The sequence below is a fragment of the Channa argus genome, chromosome 11, assembly GCF_033026475.1.
Source record: "Channa argus isolate prfri chromosome 11, Channa argus male v1.0, whole genome shotgun sequence".
Classification (NCBI taxonomy): domain Eukaryota; kingdom Metazoa; phylum Chordata; class Actinopteri; order Anabantiformes; family Channidae; genus Channa; species Channa argus.
This window is the reverse complement of record NC_090207.1, coordinates 24974082-24993730: the sequence shown is the minus strand read 5'-3', so window position 1 is coordinate 24993730 and position 19649 is coordinate 24974082. Positions and strand designations below refer to the sequence as shown.

Sequence of the window (19649 nt, the reverse complement as noted above, 5' to 3'; positions counted from 1 at the left end):
GCATGCTGAGGGGCTAATTGTGTGACGCAAGCCCCTGTGCTTCTCCTTCCTCCCCCAATCTAACCCAATATGTGTGGGAGGCACCAGTCAGTCAAGCACTCGGGCTCAGAGGGCCGCCGGCCTCCTGGGAGAATGGGATTGTGACAAGCACATCACACTCACAGTGCCTTCAGAAGACAAATCAGTGTTAAGCTCAAACAGAGATCCTTCATTTATCACCCCTGCACAGAGGGCTGACTTCCCCAAAGTTGCTTGTGCGTGACAAATCAATTTTGGAGCTGGTGAAAAGGTGCCCTTCGTGGGCACAAGGACTTGATCTGTAAATGGTTTGTATGACCTGCTGAAATGACTGTATTCATGCGTATAACACCCTGTGTTTTGCCTCCACAATACACCAGCCCCTCTAATTCAACCTGTGCTTCCCACCATCAGTCTCTGTGCTCAGGATCAGACTTCTATTGATGGGTAAAGCAAGATTTAACAAGTATATAACTGTGATAAAACAATCTATCATGTCAGTCTAATACACTTGGGAGAGAGACAAACGCGTTTCGATTCCTGTTTGTGATATTATGGACAGGATCTAACGTCCAAGTCTATGGCCAAGGTTCTTTGTTGGAAAATGGATGGAAGTGATTTGCTGCCTTAGGAGAAGGACTTTAAATATCTCAAGGACTTTAGACTGAAAAGCACTTTGGTTAGGTTTGATAATGTCTGAAGTCACAGACTATGGTCTATGGTCCGATATCTTTGACTGAATGACCATATATTTATTTGAAGAAATGAAAATTACAGTTTTGTTTGTAACGCTTCGCTCTTACCCCTTGTAGGGATCGATGCCCCGAGTCAGGTCGATGTGCGCGACGTGACCGACACCACAGCGCTGGTGACCTGGTTCCAGCCCGTGGCCATGGTGGACGGGGTCAGCATCTCCTACGGGCCCAGCTCAAACCCTGCTGACCGCAATATAGTCAAGCTGTCCTCCACTGATACCCAGTACCATGTGGGAGGCCTCACCCCTAGCACCCAGTATGAGGTGTCCCTTACAGCTCAAAGAGGAGAAAGGACCAGTGTCCCTGTCTATGAGTCTTTCATCACAGGTACTGTTAGCATTTTCTGTGCTGACTTTCCAGGCATATTAAATAGGTCTGCATAATATCCTAGATGAAAAGAATTCAAATAAAATGTGTATTTTATAGTCAGGTTTAATGAGTTCCTTAGCTCTGTGTCTCAGCGGGGAGGGGGGAGGGTTGAATCACACATGTTTACAACATCCCTCCACTCTTGTTGAAGGAGGTTATCCTGTTGCTCTGTGTTCCTTGAAGGAGCAATTGTCCTTTTGAGTGTCCAGTGATGAGGAAAATCTCATCAGTCTTAGGGGTCCACAAGGTACAACTTTTTAGGGGCTAGTTCTGAACTGCAGTCTAATTCATGGTAGATTAAAGTTCATCTCTATTAAGTCCAGTTGTGTGTGTATTAGATCTGGATGCCCCCAGAGAGCTGCAAATGGTGGAAGTGACTGATGAAAGCATCACCCTCCAGTGGAAGAACAGCCAGGCTCAGGTGGACAACTACCGCATCAAGTATGGACCTCTGTCTGGAGGCGAGCACGGAGAGCTTATCTTCCCCCGAGGACCCAAGGACACCACTCAGTCCAAGATCACTGGTACTGCCATACAAGGCCACACACACACACACACACGTGAACATTACAACTGTTTCTGCAAGATACACACAATGTAAACCTGTTATTGGCCCCCAAAATCTTTCTTCCTAAAACTTTTTATTATGAGAATAACATTCAGGTTCCATTCTTAGAATCGGAGAATAGTGTGTTCGAAGAATCAGCGGTTTTAATTAATTTCCGATGCTGCACCCACTCACCGTGCAGCAGTGTTGGACTGATATCGATCACAGTTGCAGCACAAAAACAACTAAGTTCTGCTCAAACAAACAAATGAGCTGCTTCACAGCTGACATACTGTGTTTTCGGTCTTTGCTTTGCTTTTTTTTCCGTTTGCTTTACATCCACATCCGCACGGAGCTGAAAAGCCCCTGTGGGAAAAAAAAACTATACAGTGTTCATTCATTTCAGGTGTTTATTCTACTGATTGTTCAAGCAGAGTGTTTGTGGTGCTTCGTATTCAACGGTCAGTGTTATACTCAGCCTCCTCATATCCAAAACGAGTTGCCTTTGTGTTGGGAAATGTTTGCCCATCTACAAAGGAGCCACTTTATTAGAAAACCACCCAGGGAGGGCTTGGCATTCAGACTTTAAATGGAATAACACTGCCGCTTGTCTTACTGTGAGATCTCGCCTGAACAAGAAAAGCGGGCACGTCTTCATCTGTCTGCACGGCTGACATTAAAAAGCTATGCTCTGAGGCGGATGTGTTTTTTTTTTTTTCCCCTGTTTGTTTCCACTCTTGTGTGCTGCTGCATTGCTGGATCACACACCATGAGAAACACACAAAACAAGCCTCCAAAAAACAGGCTAATAGTGTCTTTGTCTGGTGCAATGCTTTGTCCTTGGGAGGCCCATCTCATGGAAATAAAGCACTGTGTCCATTCAGCTGATCCCCCTCCTTCTCCACACACACCTCAGCACTTCTTTCACGCAGTTATTATCTGTAATTGCTTTCACGCTTGTGATTTTATTGATAGAGTTTCCTGGGCATTAGGTGTAATTTCATGCTGCAAGAGCCGGCGTGATGACCTCTGTGGGAGTTAATAAAGGAATTAAAGGTGATCAGGCCTGGAGAGGGCTTAATTGGAGAGACCAGAGGGCTACCAGAGCCAACTGTATCATAGCAGATAGTGTCTGTGGGGGCCTACAGCTCCATCATTGCAAACACAACACTGATGTTCCACAGGCTCACCGTGAAATGCAATTAGGCTGAATTCTATTGTGCACTCAAAGCCACATGAGAGTATTTTTATTTGTGTGTGTTGTACATGGGCTCTGGAGTCTTTGGCTAAAACAGCTGGCCGCTTGACTACAGAGCCGTCATACTTTTAGTGACACCTCAGTGGATTAGCACAAACACAACACGCTTTTTATTTCGCAGTGCAACGTTGCTTTTTGTTTTTTTTTTTCCTTTCTGGATCACAGTGTTTTAAATTTGCCCAATTACGCAGGCCTCAGACCTGGCACAGAGTACGGTATGGGTGTCACAGCAGTGAAGGACGAGCGGGAGAGTCTGCCTGCAACCACCAATGCAGTCACCGGTGAGATCTTTCACGTGTCCTGCATTTACCTGTGTGCAAATACACACATCCTGTACTGTACATTTATACATTTACATGTAGCTTATTTTTAAAATGTATTAAGCTGCATCCAAACATTGCAACCTTTTATCATATCGATTACCATGTAAGCTTGGCAGGACTGACTGATTCTTAAACATCCACTCGAAACCTGTCCTCTACCCTTCTATTTAGCTCTGGATCGCCCCAAGGAGCTGACTGTTTCTATGGTGACCGAAACCACAATGATGCTGGGGTGGAAACGGCCCTTGGCCAAGCTAGACGTCTACAGGGTTGTCTACGTTTCCGCTGATGGCCAGAGGGGCGAGGAGGTGGTCCAAGGCAGCTCTGAGTCATACACTCTGAAGGGCCTGACACCTGGCATGCTATACACCATCAACATCACTGCAGAGAGGGGCCACAGGAGCAGTGCACCAGCTACAATCTCAGCCCCTACAGGTGAGCCTTGCCAAAAACACACCTACTACTTTATGTTTGAAGCCACTTCTCCTGTCTAAGTGCTTGACATTACAGTGTATGAGGTATTTGTGAGTTGACCGTAGAGGACAGAGATTGTAGTTCCAGTTATGGAGTTTCCTGCTGCCATTTGTTCCTGCATGAAAGTACTGACATTTCAGATCCTCACTCTGTATTCTAAGATATTTCAAAAGGGACGTTTTTTTGCACAACTCCGTTCCTCTCATTTAAAAGGGATGATTTATCCATTCATCTTGCTTTACCTATTTATTGAATCATTTATTTTAGTAGCATACAGGTAGTGTTTGATTACCCTGGTAGCTGAATGTTTACAGCACCTACTGCAACGCACCTACTCTGAGCCCAGCTGGGATCCTTTGCTGCATGTCCTGGCCTTTCTCTGCTCCCATATTTTCTCTGCCTTTTCACTGGGGACCATCAAATGCCATACAAATTCCAGAAGGACACAATTTAAATGTTTTGTCTTTCCACAAAGCCTGCCCTGCTAATTCTAACACAAAGACTCAATGCGCATTTCCAATCTTTTAGTCAGGTCTGAGCCGATGCTTATACTCCAGTGTGAACACCACAGCAGCCCAAAACTGATTTAGATCCGCAAACCTGACTGAGACGTGAAGCCATTTATATGAGTGGAGTCATGCAATTTCCTCAACAACTGATAAGGGCCAGAAAAAGAAGTTTCTCCATAAATGTCCATATCTCCCCGTCCCCTCCTTTCTCTGTTGTCGATCTCCTCTATTTTGTTTTACCAGATTGTGAGATGTGACACTGGCTGATGTGAGACGTAAAAAAAATTAAAAAACAACCCACCTGCATTCCGGTGCATTGTCAGTGATCAGACTTGAATCAAATCTAGGACCACATGCAAATGTGGCCAAGGTGTCAACCCAACTCTGTCTTTTGGAAAGGAGGAGACCATGTTCCTTCATATTGACATTTGAATTTTATTCCCATTCTTGCTTGATTTAAGATTTCAGCTGCTTAACAGTTTGAGGGCCCGAACTGTTTTACTACTCAGCTGTGTTTGTTGTACCATGCAGAATTTAGTGCCTTCACAATTAATGTACCTCCAAGTCAGACAGTTCCTCCTCTTTTCCATTTTGACTATTCAGACCATAGGATAGTTTTCCACTCAGCCTCATTCTATTACAAATGAGCTCAGGTTCAGAGAAGGTAGTGGTGTTTCTAGATCTTGTTTATATATGGTTGTTTCTTTGCCTGGTAGAGTTCAAACTTTTAACGTGTATGGATACAGAGACAAAAATGTGTTCACTGACAATGGTTTTCAGAGGTGCTCATGAGCCCATGCAGTGATTTCCACCACAGAAAACTGTTTGTATTTATGCTGTGCCACCTGGGGGCTCTGAGGATTACAACCACTCACTATTGATAGAATATTTATGTATAGCCTTGCTCCATGTTTACAGACATTTATCTCTCTTTAATCATATAAGGAATAATAGATGATCAAATCCCTGAATCTTTGCAATTTCACAGTGAGTAACATTTTAGGTTAACTACTGTATATCAGTTGTGTTTTGCCCCCATTCGGACTTTACTATTTATACTACAGATTTTAAATAATTTATAAATCATTGCATTGTGCTGTTCTTATTTACTGTACATTGTCCCAATTGTTTTTTTTTTTTGGAAAGAGCATTGGGTCTTTTTAATTTATTACACACACAGTGTACTTTCTACATGGCTGGATACAAGTAGAAATTAAGTGAAATTTTCTTTTGGATCTTACTGCTTCAGTGAGGTTTCTATCTGGTGCCACTGGGGTTTGAGGATAAGAGAAGTTAACCATAGGTTCAGTTTTGTTTTTTGTTTTTTATCCTCAGTGGTGCCGCCCGCACCAATGCAATGAATCGAATTCATTGTTGGGATCTCAATGTAAGTCACTTTTGTCTCGTCCTCCTCCCTCAAGGCTCATTTATAGCATACGGGATTACATTTTCTTTTTTCTCCAGCTTTTTTAAACCAAAACATTAAAAGACAAATGAGGTGATTGTGGCATATTTTTCATGCTGTGGTCAGGTTGCCTTCCAGCCAAACATTTCCCAAGTAAAACATCCACTTACGCAACGAGTGCCCATAAATGCATGGCTGCAGAAGAAATCTGAAATGGCTTGAGGCCTCACAAATGACTTATGTCTTTCGCTGCAATTCGCTCGGGTGTACACTGCCCGGAAGAATAAAACACAGGCCTATGTGATTGTGTGTGTGTCTGCGTGGATGTGGGTGGGTGAATGACTGTGCACATGCATGTATCAGGTCACTATGTCCACTTGTCTGTGTGTTCATGTGTGGTTTGTATGACTGAGAGACTGAAGGGCTAAAAAGACTGGGATAAGCTGAACCTTTGGGCATCTGTGTGTGTGTGTGTGTGGTGGGGGAGGGGGTGAAGGCGTTGTACGGACTTGTGTGTGCCCCGCACAATGTTCATTCATGTGATAATCGTTGGCGTGAGCCCCGCTCCCCTCTGGATTTGTGAAATTTGACCACGATGAACTGTGGGTCTGTCAGATAAAAGGCCACATGCTGGGTCTCCTGTTAAAAACATTGTCTCCGGAATCAGCAGCCTTCTAATCCACAGCCTGGCCAATATACAGGCTTTATTGTCTTCAGCCGTGCAGCAAAAACACAGATCACACTCGATTTATAGGACGGATTGAAGACAGAGGAGGTGTGGAGTGAGGTTACATGAGGCTTCATGAAAAGGATTACAAGAGTTACTAGAGTGACCTGCTGAGTCAATACCAAGCTAAAATATTCTCCTGAAATTCAGCATAGATTCAGAAAACTGACAAAATACTGAAAATAAATTAAATGGAGAAATCCGAAAACAAAAGACAAGATTATCATGATATAAGCTGATCAGCAAATTATAAGAGAATAATGTGGCATGTTTTATCAATCCGTGCTGAATTTAATCACATTGTACATTTCCAAGCTGGATTTTCAGTATATTTTAATTATCAGTTTGTAAAATTTAATCCAAAAACTCATGTGACTACTATTCAAAAGCTCTCAAAAGTTTAGCTGCTCAAGCTCACATGACCAAGATATAAGATAAGAAAGCTGTTTACAAAGGTTCATAATTTCTCCAAAGTGGACAGGCAAAGGCCTCTTGTTCGGGTTCTGAGTGAGGGTGAGAGGCTGCTGTCAAATATGCTGGACACAGAGAAACACAGAGAAACAAAGAGATCTATATGTTATTAAACCCTCCTGCACAAAATGCGAGGTGCCGAGAGCAGAAAGAGTGTGAGGCGGTCAGAAGTGCAGAGTTGCTTGCAAAATATTTCACTCTCATTAAAAACAATTACAGAAAGTCCACCTCAGGCTGCTAGAAAAAGTACATACTGTCGGACCTGGGCCTTAAGGTGAACAGGGCTCTCTAGGATACACCTAATTATGCCTATGAAAGTTGCTCATTGGACACATACACCACAGGTTTCTGCCATGTTTCCTTTGGCCTCCTCAGACTTAGACACATAGAGCCTTTATTAGCTGACTGTTCCAGGACTTTCTCTGGCCAAGCCGACCAACCTCATGCACACACTGTATAACTGCGATAAAGTAATGATACAGCACTTCTGTACTCTCCAAATATTATTGTCCTAAATTAACCAAATGATGTCATAACAAAGACCCATTTAGTTGGTTCATGGTCACCATGATACACACACCCCTTTTCCAAGTGACTGGTCCATTCCAGAGGTGGGATCTATTCCGTTTAGACTGCACTGCTTTTTCTTTATGTGTTGAATGTTCCGATCAACTTAACATTTTTACATTTACTTTCCCCAGGTTATTAAGATGGCTCTTCAAAGAAAAGTTCTTCAGTGACAAAAAGAATGTCTTTGTTGTACACATTATTGTAAAGCGCTTTGAGGGCTACATAAAACGCGATTTGATATTTTTCAAATGACTTTTTTACATTGCCTGTTTATTTAAATTATATCTTTTATATTTTCTAAATTAATAATTTACTGTCCGCGGACACCGTACAGATGAAAGTAACTTGATAGCTTGTTCGCCTGTGCATTAGCTGACAGCCAGATACACCACCACACTGGTTTTGTGATTCCAAAATGTGTGGTCAACATAAATATAGTCAAAACTCAAAATCTGTATTACTCCACAAGTCCACCACTTGTTGACGCTATGTACTGTAAGCCCCCCCCCCCCTTTGGGCATATTATGAGCTCTTTAAAAGATCAGAACTGGCTTTAAAAAAAAGGCAGATCAAAATCTGATCTTTGCTGAACTCTGATATGTTTTTACTCCCTCACAGGGTGTGAGAACATGACAAATCACTTTCTGTCATAGTGACAGAATTCACACGTTGAGGTTTGCAAAAGGCATGAAAATAATTATTGGGACAAGCTCAGCTTTCCAATATAAAATGACTTGGATCAAGACCAGGGTCAAAAGAGCTTGGTACATTCCTATAAAATTATTTTATTTATTTATTTATCTATTTTTGTCCTTCAGTGTTCAGCGTCTCTAATGTGCTATAATTCGTTTTGTCCTCTTCTTTAACAGAAAAAGCAGGATTTCATTTAAGCCTGCTTTTAGCATTTACATGAAGCACTCAAATGGCCGTCTGGGGGTCACCTTGGGAATAGGCAGAGGTTCAGGTTGAAGAGAGACTGGGGTCAGGTTTTACATCATAATGAACAATTGGTTGGAATAAGTCATCAAAAAAGTCCCCATCTTCTTTCAGCTACCTTCATTCAAACAAAGCTCAATCTAACCATTATCCTAGTGTTGTGCACAATACTAAAACTGATGCTTGGATTTAGACCTTAAAGGTTCCTCCAGTATCTCTCACAGGAAAAACAAACCCAGTAGCAATGTTGTGCATGAAGAGCAAGTTTATTGAACACACACTTTTTTTTTTAAAAAAACCAAAGCAGATGAACGCAGGGTGAACCTAAGCAGCAAACGTTTTTTCACTCGCTTGTGGGATGCTAGAGATATTAACCTGAACATTTGCTCATGAATGTGAGAACTAGTTATTTTAATTTAGCTCTTGTGAAGTGTGAACTTGCATATCCTAATCATCACGGCCACTGCTTTGTTATAAACCATAGTGTTTATAAACTGCTTATAATTGATGATTAGGGTATGTATTATTTCCGGCTCTTTCTTCCTTTAAGTCGGGAGCAATTTTGTTGGAACTTCGAGAAAAAGTTGGCAGCTGTGAATACAGTTGTGAAGACAACCTCGACTTCAAATCTCCTCAAGCTTCAGACTCGGACATTCACACATACAGTAAATGCATTTTACTTACCCATGAGACAAGCACTGGTAAGAAATGATTAGCTGCCCACCACCACCACCACACACACACACACACCATACCCTCCATCACATTCCTATTGTCTATCATCCCATTTGCTCCCCACTCTGCCACATACTGAAAAGAGGATAATGGGAGCCTTGATGTTTACCTATCTCCATCTCTTTCTAATCTACAGTTTGAATGCTTGCACACACAATGGACTCCAATTATAGGCTGCTGCATGTGGCTCCGCATGGCCTCCCTATAGGTCCTGAAGTGAACAGTGTACTTCTGCCATACTGGCTGGGCTACACTGCACCTTCAAACGTTAATGGCTCATTCACAGCCATTAATGCACACACAAACTGCATTAGCATGTCTGCCTACCACTTTCTATCTTCCTCTCTTATATGGTAATATAGAAGAGATGGCTATAGGCAGCCATTGATAACAAGGCTTTGTGTTCTCTCTGGTCTTTTGTAGTGGAAATAAGCGAATGCTTCCACTCCAGGCAGGGCACTGACCTTTTCTCTCTCTCTCTGTTTTTTTTTTTTTTTGCTCTTGACAGCAAAATGAAATGTTTGAAATCCAAATGAGACATCATCAATGTCAACTAATTTTTTCAGGTGATGTTGTCAAGGAGGACTCATCCGCTGTTGAGCAGGACTTGTTTTGTGTGTTTCTTTGTTTTACAATGTACCTGTCACCAGGAAATGTTGGTAAAGAAACAAATTATTTTCTTATAGAACCAATTCTAGATGTTTAACTCTTGTCAACGTCAGTCTTCTTCCTGTCCAAAAACCCAAAAAGTGTTTGCTTTGATCTCAGTTCTGTAACTCCAAACTGATATGTTTTTCATCACCCAGAGGAGGAGAAACCTGTGGTGAACAACATCACTGTCAGTGACGTGACATGGGACAGCTTCCTCCTGTCCTGGTCTGCAGAGGATGGGGTATTTGACGCCTTTCTGATCGAGGTTACAGATGCAGAGACGGGTGCTGAGTGGCAAAACCACACGGCACCTGCTGATGCTCGCAGCCTCACCATCTCTGGCCTCTCCCCTACTACCTGGTACAGGGCCAATCTGTACGGGGTGTACAGGGGGGTCCTCTTAGAATCGGTGTTTGCAGAGACCATTACAGGTATCAGTGCCATCAATGCTGGGGCCTCACTCTTTTCATTCTTTTCTCCTTTGTTCTTTTGCTTACTCTGTGAATTAATTAGTGTATTTCCTTTGTGGACTTTCCAAATGTTAACTACTTTGGGTAGGTCAATTGGTTTTTGTAGGTTCACATCCCTTTGATGTGGCTGTTCAGTTCAGCAGAGTCTTAGGGTGTTATATTGTTATATATTGTGTTTTATTTGCTCTGCAGTCCAAACAATGTCAGCCTTACGGAGCTGTTTGGACGGGTTAGGGTACTTTAATTTACTTCAAGAGAGGTTTAGTTCATTTTCCGGAATAATGTAGAAAAAAGCGAGGGCTTGGAACTGGCTGCATGCAAACAGACAGATATGATAAATCATTGTGACTGGCACCTTCTTAATGCTGCACCTATAGGAATGGGGCTTTGTTTTGTTCATCCCTGTGGAAATGTTTTAAGGCAGCGACTCACAAACTGTTTATCTTCAGCACCGATAGTACATTTCAAAAAGGTAGACGTAAGGACAATCTATCAGCTATCTATCTGGCGGAAGTTGTTCTTTACAGAGTAAACACAACCTCCTTGTCATTCAGACAGTGTGCACAATGTGAATACCCATACAAACCCCCCTCGTCAGCCATCAGTCATCTATATATCCCTTCCTTTGATGCACGTTTGTGAAATGGGCTGAAGCTCTGAGCACTACAAAAAACCCATTTATTCCATATTACCCCAGCTGCAGATATGTGTTTGATCTACCTTCATCTATCGCTCTGCCTGTCCGGACGGAGACGGCACCTGGTCTGTTGTGTGAACAGGCCGTAAAACATACAAAAAAGCGTTGATGTGTGCTGTTTAACTGGGGCACAACAGGTGCGCCGCCTTCCCCTCCCAGCACACCAATGACAGTCATTATCAGTGATTACCATGCTGCGAATTACAGTATGTGTCTAACAAGTGCTTCAGAACCAAAACCAGCAGCGAAACCAAAATGTAACATCTAATCTAACGGTGCCTTGTATTAACCCACTAAGCACCTTTACATAAAAAAAAAAAGCAATACCTTTTTGGGCACCTCGTGGATTCATCGGGCCAAACGAGAAGGTCGAAAATAATCAATTTGGGAATAGTTGGCTTTTTTTTTTTTGTCAGCATCTCATCTGGTATTATCATTCAGCAATTCACTGATGAGAATCAGTCAAGTGGAAGAAAGATGGGAGGACTGACAGAGGAAAAAGAAAACCCTGAGGCGCTTTTGTCACTTTGTGTGAGGCCTCTCTTCTGTATGCATCCCCACTTCCCCCAAGTCTGGACTCCTCTTCTTTCACATGCTGCCATTGCCCCTGGGCTCTGGTGCTAGGGTGCCAGGGGCTTCTGGGGCCACGCAGAATATGGCATGCGCTCAACACGGCCCATTGTCTGCATGCTAATGGATAACCATCTTAACATTTTTCATTAGCATCGCTTAATCCATAAAACATTCCAACTTGTGAATACAAGTGCTAACTAATTTGATTATGCTATGCATGGTGGACGTCGTCAGTATGCTGGAGGACAATGTTGTAGGGAAAATAAAGTCCTCTGTTGGAAAGGGGGTGAGAAAACTTTGATTAACGGAGAAAGAGTTTTATACAACAAATTACTAATGGACCCACAAACGGACGTGGATGGGATCCAGATTAAGCTCAGCTGAGTTGCGATTCATATCACCACAAAGTGCTTTTGCAAAGTTATCAGGGAAGACTGGAACCAGCTCTGGGGTTCTGCTCGCAGACCCCCTTTTCAGCAGGTTAGCTGGCGCCGATGTGTACCTCTCCAGTAACAGGCTCCCTTTTGTGAACGGGGATTGTGTTCCCTCAGGTCCTGGGCAGCTGAGGGGGGGAGGGGGGGGGGGGGGGGGGGGGGGGGGGCTAGAAGTAGCGCTGGGAGGGTGAAATCAGCAGCAAGCTAGCACATGTTAGCTGATGGATCCGGCCCTCCCTCTTTTCCTCTGACCAGCTAAAGCCGACCAGCAGTTAATGAAGAGTGACAACTCCCTGGGATTTGTCCGCTCTACTTCTCATTTCCACTGCTTCTTCTCACAACAAATGCCTTATGCGTTTTCCCTCACAATAAAAAAAAAAAAGGTTTCAGGGTAGTTCAAGTACCCCTGAGACCCTCACATTTGGTGTAGTGTTTTAATGAGCAGTGGAACTGGGGGCTTATTGAGGCTTTCCTGAGCCCACTTATATCTGCTTCTATCCAGACTCCTTTCAAAGCTCTGTCCAGTCCACGTATCCATCTGTGCCGCTACCGGAAGTTTCCCCAGCTAATTAGCTGCAGTGGACTCATCCTCTGGACAAACAGAACTTTTTCCTCAGCAACTGTAGGATCCTGCTGTCTCTCAGCCCCTCGCTCAATGTATCATTGCAGCTGAAGATAACTATTAGTTTCTGCAGAAGCCCCTGCATGCACTTCATTCAGTTGCACACAGTTTGAAGTCTGCACTGTCCTGCATGTGAACATTAATAATGCATTTTTACTTTGAAATCCCTGGTAGTGGTGCAGAAATAAGATCAGACCACAGCTGTCACTTTGTTAAAAGAATCAAGTTCAAATTTAAAGAACTTCAAATGCTCACGTATCCTATCGTAAAAATTTGCATTTAAAATGGTGAAATCAGTTAATCCCAATGGAGTTAATGTGGGTGGGGATTTGTTTGCCAGGAGAAACTAAATCGTTAGTTCTCTCTTGATGCATTAAATACCTAGGTTGCACCACTTACCAGCAGTAAGTCGTGCAGCAAGTCGAGCAACTTTAGGTTGATCAGAGTGTTGTGCTCCCTGTCCTTTATAACCCTGTACAATAATCAAATTAAGTCCTGAAAATAAAAGCTACAAAATCTGGCAGTGAAATAGAAGCAGCTCTGAGGAGGCTCTTTAATTGTAATTCCTTAAGTATTTAATAACTGAGGTAGACAGGGGTGGCCAACTCTGGTCCTCGAGAGAGGAAGCCCTACTTGGTTTCTGTCCTGTCCCTACACTACCCACTGCTGATCACCTGCATCAGGTGTACTCAGCCAATCAGAAGCTGGAAGATTAGGGCGTGGAGGGGCCATTTTAAAACAAGCAGGATCCCAAGTGATAGCAGTAGATCAGAAATTACAGCTCAAGGTTTCTGGCCACAGTCACAATGTTAACTAAATCAGTTTTTCACTTTACTAACCACTTAACGAGAAAGCAGCTAAACCTATTCCCTGTTGCCTTCAGTTTATTTCTGTCTGTGTGGTTAAACTCACCTCTTGTCTTTCCTCTCTACAAACTCATGCTCTTGGTGATTGCTTATTTATGATTGATAATTGATTCTGAGCTTCCACATAATCAATGCTGGCCATGTTTCTCAAATATTAAAGCACTCTTTAAGTTTCCCAGAGACCGCAAACTGACTTCCCCCTGTCACTCAGAGGCTGAGCCGGTGGTGCAGACTCTCGTTGTCTCCGACGTCACCACCGACAGCTTTAGGCTGGCCTGGTCAGCAGAAGAGGACTCCTTCGACACCTTTGTCGTAATGGTTAGCCAGGCTGAGGGCTCAGGCCAACCAAGAGAGCTGGTGCTGGGCGGCGAGGAGCGAAGTGCGGCGTTGACAGATCTCACCGAGGACACCGATTATAAAATCGAAATCTTTGGGCTTATTTTGGGAAAACGCTCCAAGTCTATAATCAAGGGAGTGAGAACAGGTACACAGGAAAGTATGAATACAAGAAATCAAAAGTGTGAGCTTCAGCACTTGTCAGCATATAGTCAGTGTTGTCAGTTTGGTCTTTTATGGTAACAGCATGCGGAGTCAATAATACCTGTGCTTTAACAGTTGTCTGTTTTAGAGCAGAATTGTCATTTGTCTACTAATTTGGTAACAGAGCGTCATAATTTGTTCAACGCTTAAACGTGAAAAAGTCTTTCTGGCTATTTTAACACTCGTGTGTTTTTATGATGGCCAGATAAGGCTATTGTGTGCTTTGTGTCACTGTTCTCAAGGCTGGAGGCTCCAGCCATCAGACCTACATGGGTTTAGCAATGTTGCCCTTCTATTAAAATGGTTCTTGGTCGACCTGATATGATGGACATGTGGCAGCGGATACATTATTATTGCAGAATTATTCTGCTTGTAATGCAAAACCAGGAATTTTATCAACCCCTAAAGAAATAAAAATCGCAATAAAAACAGTGAAAGACAGATGGGACTTCAAGGCCTTAAAAACCTCATATCGGTCGACCCCCCTCCACTCTGGACATTTATTCAGCTTTTTACTCTGCTCCATCGTTGTGTTGTCTCCGTTCTGTCCTTCACCCAAATGGTTTTGACTTTCTGGCCCCATGTGTGTCTTTGTAAATGAGGTGAGGTGGGGCCGGAAGGAGGGGCGGGGGATTGTCTGTGTCACATAGAAGGAGAGTGACTAAGGGCTGTGTCCCCCCCCGCCCCTGTCTTCCCTGGGGGTAAGGCTTTACTTTTTTGTTGTGTGGTGCATGTATCACTTTTGTGTTACCATGAAATGGGGGCAAGTTAATCTCTTCAGGTCTGTCATGCAAGATACTGGCTTGCAGTTAGCTGGGAAGAGCTCCTCCATGAGCCCAGGCCTCCCCAGGCCCTCTTTGTCTGTTTGGCTCACTCTCTTTTACACACTCTCTGTTCTAAAACTAGTGCCTTTCAGTGGTGGATGTGACCTGGCTACAATAACAGAACATGTGTGTGTCTTTTCTTGTCCTGTCTGCCCAAATTGAAAGTAGAAAGTGCTCAATGTAATGTTTCTACTGTGCCTTTGTGAGTTATCTGAGACATATGCTGCCTGTTCTGTTTTTCCCCTTTTCACAGGAGGCTGTACACATGTTCACTAAACCACTTTTTTTCCCCCCTGTCTTTGCCCCCTACCTGCTGCTTCTGTCTTGTCTGCATCAGACCTGGGCTCACCCAAGGGCATCCGCTTCTCTGATGTCACCGACACATCCACCACTGTTCACTGGGTGGTTCCAAGAGCTCGAGTGGACAAGTACAAAGTGACTTATGTGCCTGCTCATGGAGGTCAGAGTCTTTCATTCATCAGTGGAACATGGTAGATCAGACCAGTTAATGCATGACTTTGTTAAAAAAAACATTCATGTTGACCTACAGTGTAAAATATCTATAAATAGATTTTACGAGAAAATCATAGCTTTTGGAAAGACAACACAAATGTACAGTGTAGACAATTCTAAATTGTGCATAGGTTACAGTTATTATCGCTATTGAAGTCTCTGTCATTGCTAAATTCAGTTTCACCGCAGCGAAGCTCTTCTCTTAGGATGGAACGATGATGCCCCCTAGTGTTTATGTTTAGGTACTTCTACTAAATGAGGGACAAAGGTCCAAAGATTTTTTTATTTATTTTCTTTGGTCCTTTCGGCTTATCCCGTGAGTTCAGGGTCGCCACAGCGGATCATTGTCCGCATGTTGATTTGGCACAGTTTTTACGCCGGATGTGCTACCTGACACAACCCTCCCCAATTTCCACCGGGCTTGGAGGGGAAGGGACAATGGTCCAAAGATATTTGATCATCATATATATATATATATATATATATATATATATATATATATATATATATATATATATATACACAAGACAGTTGTAGTAGATAAGCAAGCTATAAAGGGTTGCATTTAGGACACATCCATGTGTTACTTCCTAGGTAATGCTAAGACGCTGACAGTGGATGGTTCTGAGTCTCAGACTGTACTGCCCAACCTGACCCCCGGGGTCACCTATGAGGTCACCATTGTAGCTGTCAAGGGTCAAAGGGAGAGCGAGCCTGGGTCTGACAGCGTCACTACAGGTAGAGTAAGACTCAGAGAGACACACATTCACTGTTATACTCATGTAGAGTAGGTGTCGGTAACTCATGTGAATGTGTGTGTTCCAGCTCTAGATAAACCTCGTGGTCTGACTGCAGTCAACGTTACAGACACTGAAGCTCTGCTGCTCTGGCAGCCCGCCATCGCTACTGTAGATGGCTATGTCATCACCTACAGTGCAGACTCAGGTATGGCATATAAAAATATGATGATACATGGATGAGCATAAGTAGTGTACGTCAAAAAATTACCTGCCATATTCAAAAGCCATTTTATATTTAATACAAGCTTTTACTCAGTGATACTTGGGGACATTTTTCAGTTGTCACACCAATGACACCATGGATCCATCCATTGTTAAATCGTGATCCTGAATCAGGATGCGGAAAAATCAATGATGTACATTATTAATGTTGCCTTTAAATAAAACACCAATCCACATTACTACCTACAGCAAAGAAATCTTTTAGATATTCAAAGAAACCTTTCATTGACATAATATTGGCTGGAAGCTACAGTAACAGAGGGTTTTGAAAATATTCAAGTGAGTAAAACGTCAGTATTCACACAAGAACACACTTTGGATCCTCTTATACATATTTGTCCTTGATGTGACTGTCTGCATTGTTTCAGTTGCTCCAGTGATGGAGCGTGTGTCAGGAAACGTGGTGGAGTTTGAGATGACTTCTCTGATGCCGACAACACACTATACTGTGAAGGTTTATGCTGTGAGGGACTTGGCTAAGAGTGCAGCCACCACGACTGAGTTTACTACAGGTGAGCTACCTGAAAGCTCTTCTCTTCCAGAAACGTTTTCACATTTTTAACTAAGGTACGCAATTGTTCTACAAGTCCAGGTTTATTCATGCCGAATACAAAACTTTGGCTGCTCAACAACCGGATTTTCCTCTTCATATTAGGCCCTACATTTTCTTTAGGAAATAGTTTTGGAATGCATTGATGACTTTCTGGATGGTCTTGTCTTTCTTTGGTACATACTGTAGAACTCCATCTTTTGTTATCTTAAAACAGACGGTAACTCTGACTGGTCTATTGTTATTCAGCTCTTCTGACAGAATTTGTTGGTGTTTCTGCAAATAATTAAACAGACCAGTTATGGATTTTTCTTTGTGCATAAGAGTGCAGTGGCAGACTGCTTGACAATGGTTCTCTGTATGAGCGTGGCATGGTATGATGATTTCTCTTGCAATGTCACCTGAGGGCTTGAAGGTCACACTGTCTTTTTTTAAGTAAAGAATGTTTCTCTGCTTAATAACAGCTCCAAAATCAGTTGTAATTTTAAATAGCTGAATGAGAAGCAGTGTAAAGGGCTTTAAGGACCAGTAAGGTAGAAAAGCACTATATAAGTGCAAACCATTTATTATTTGCCTTTGGTGGACGTTCGTCTTATACCCAATCATGATTACCTCACCTATGCCCACTTACCCTGCTGAGTTTGAAATCATCCGTAACAGTGTTAATAGAATATTTTATAAACTTCTCATCATACTTTGCCTCTCTCCTAATTTTTGTTAAGTGTGATGAAGGCATTGAACTTTAAAGTTGCTTCTGTTTATAAAATACAACTAACTTGATCAGTGAAAAAAATGGAAGTTTTCTTTTTCCAATTTCTGTCATATAAAAAGCTTTAAGTGAATTCATAAATCACTGATTTTAGTTATTATTGGCCTTCTGGAAGTAGGATTTGTAATTTACCACACATTCTGGAGATAGTCTGTTGTTGTACATTAACAGGATTAATATCAACTGCAGTAACATTGAGTGAAGACGTGTGGAAGATAAAACATAAATCACCAAAATACAGTACATACTGTACATTATACTGTATATACAAATATTATATACATTAAATAATTGCTTTGTGTTTAGATGTGGATGCCCCTCATGATCTGGCTGCTAGTAACATCCAGACAGAGAACGCCATGCTGACCTGGAAGCCCCCTCGTGCTGACATCACTGGATACATTCTCAGCTTCCAGTCTGCAGATGGCACCATCCGGGTGAGTAGAGACCAGAATTCCACAGATACTGGTCTTACTAGTACGTAGTACGTGGAATATAAAATATTACTTACGTAATACTTATATTATAAGTACTATAATATGAAAAATGTTAAGAAATAATGTTTTTCCTTAATTAGGAGGTGGTCCTGAGTCCCACTGCTGTATCATACAACATGGCTCAGCTCAGTGCCTCTACAGAGTATTCAGTCAAGCTGCAGGCCATTGCTGGTCCCAAGAGAAGCAGAGTCATCACCAGTGTCTTCACCACCAGTGAGTACATCAACATACTGCACTAAACTGTTTGTCTGGGAAATTAATGGGAGAAAACAGGATGAAGTGTATTCGCAAGGTGATGGGCCACCACATGCCACCAGAACAGTTAATTGATTCCTCAGGTTTCTTTAAACTAAAATTCTTCAAAAAGATACTCCCCCCCCCAATCTGGTTTTTAGGTAGATGAGGATGATGGAGAGCACTAACCTGTTGGTCTAAACTGTCCCATGGGTGTTCAACTGGGTTGAGATCTGGTGGCTGTGAAGGTCATAACATAACACTGCCTGTCCCAAAAAAATCACTACTTGGATTTAACTAAGCAGATATTGGATAATTAGTTCAGCAATTATGTGTCTCAGGAGGCGGCAAGTTATTTAACTCTAACTGATGCAACAATGTCTGAAAACATTGTGGAAACGCTATAACTCTGTATCAGAAGGGTCAAATTATAAGCCCGCATCAAACAACAACAACAAAAAAGGAGATTGCTAAAACAAACTATTTGGTTAACGACTGAATAAGTTATTATTAAAACCTAGAAGGATAGAGTTTGATGATGGGTGAGTTTGTATTTGGATTGGTAGTGTATGATTCACTGACCCTTCATGAACTATGGACGGGGAATTGTCATCCTAATGGAAGCTTTTATGTATTCAGGCTTTTCCTTTAATTTGTCACTCATCATTTGTTCTTCAATAAAGCAATGTGAAGAACATTTTTTGTTTACACTTTGTTGCACTCTGTGTGTGCTTTTGTGTGTAGCTGGTGTGCTGTACAGACACCCCAGGGACTGCTCCCAGGCCCTGCTAAATGGTGACACCTCCTCAGGCGTGCACACCATCTATCTGGGGGGAGACGAGAGCCAGCCCCTCCAGGTCTACTGTGACATGAGCACCGATGGAGGTGGATGGATTGTAAGTCACTGGCTCACAGGGACACAACGGGTGATGCTCACTATGTGTGAATATTCAAAACATACACATTCATCCACGTTTCTGTATTAATGATGGATCCAATGATTTTGTAAATTCTCACAGGTGTCACAAACCCTTGTTTTCAGCCTCATACTGTTGGCAGCTGTTTTTTTGCAAAGGCTCTGATAAACCTTAAAGACAAAGATGGGGCCAGCTGGTGAACGTAGTATAACATTTCGCAAGCTCTGAAAACATTTGTTTAGTCTCTGAAAACTCGTATATAAAGCTTGTAATTGCCAGATGTATCATATACAGATAATCAGCATCTGAAACATTATTCATTCATTCATTACCTTAACCTGAGTGTGAATGGTTGTTTGTCTGAACTAACAGT

The 19649-nt window shown here is 42.4% G+C and overlaps 1 protein-coding gene across 3 annotated transcripts in view; it reads left to right on the top strand.

The window, feature by feature from the left end:
• The window catches only part of tncb (tenascin Cb), a 46733-nt gene that overhangs the window by 21757 nt on the left and 5327 nt on the right, over positions 1–19649 (top strand). Inside the window, exons 7-19 of one of the 3 annotated variants that reach the window (XM_067521396.1) lie at positions 831–1100; positions 1481–1666; positions 3139–3228; positions 3442–3705; positions 9904–10179; positions 13622–13894; positions 15112–15234; positions 15882–16025; positions 16113–16232; positions 16678–16821; positions 17935–18065; positions 18206–18338; positions 19104–19255. In XM_067521396.1, coding sequence (XP_067377497.1) covers positions 831–1100; positions 1481–1666; positions 3139–3228; positions 3442–3705; positions 9904–10179; positions 13622–13894; positions 15112–15234; positions 15882–16025; positions 16113–16232; positions 16678–16821; positions 17935–18065; positions 18206–18338; positions 19104–19255 — 2306 coding nt within the window. The remainder of the gene's footprint in view (positions 1–830; positions 1101–1480; positions 1667–3138; positions 3229–3441; positions 3706–9903; positions 10180–13621; positions 13895–15111; positions 15235–15881; positions 16026–16112; positions 16233–16677; positions 16822–17934; positions 18066–18205; positions 18339–19103; positions 19256–19649) is intronic. The other 2 variants (XM_067521397.1, XM_067521398.1) reach the window with 2 other exon arrangements.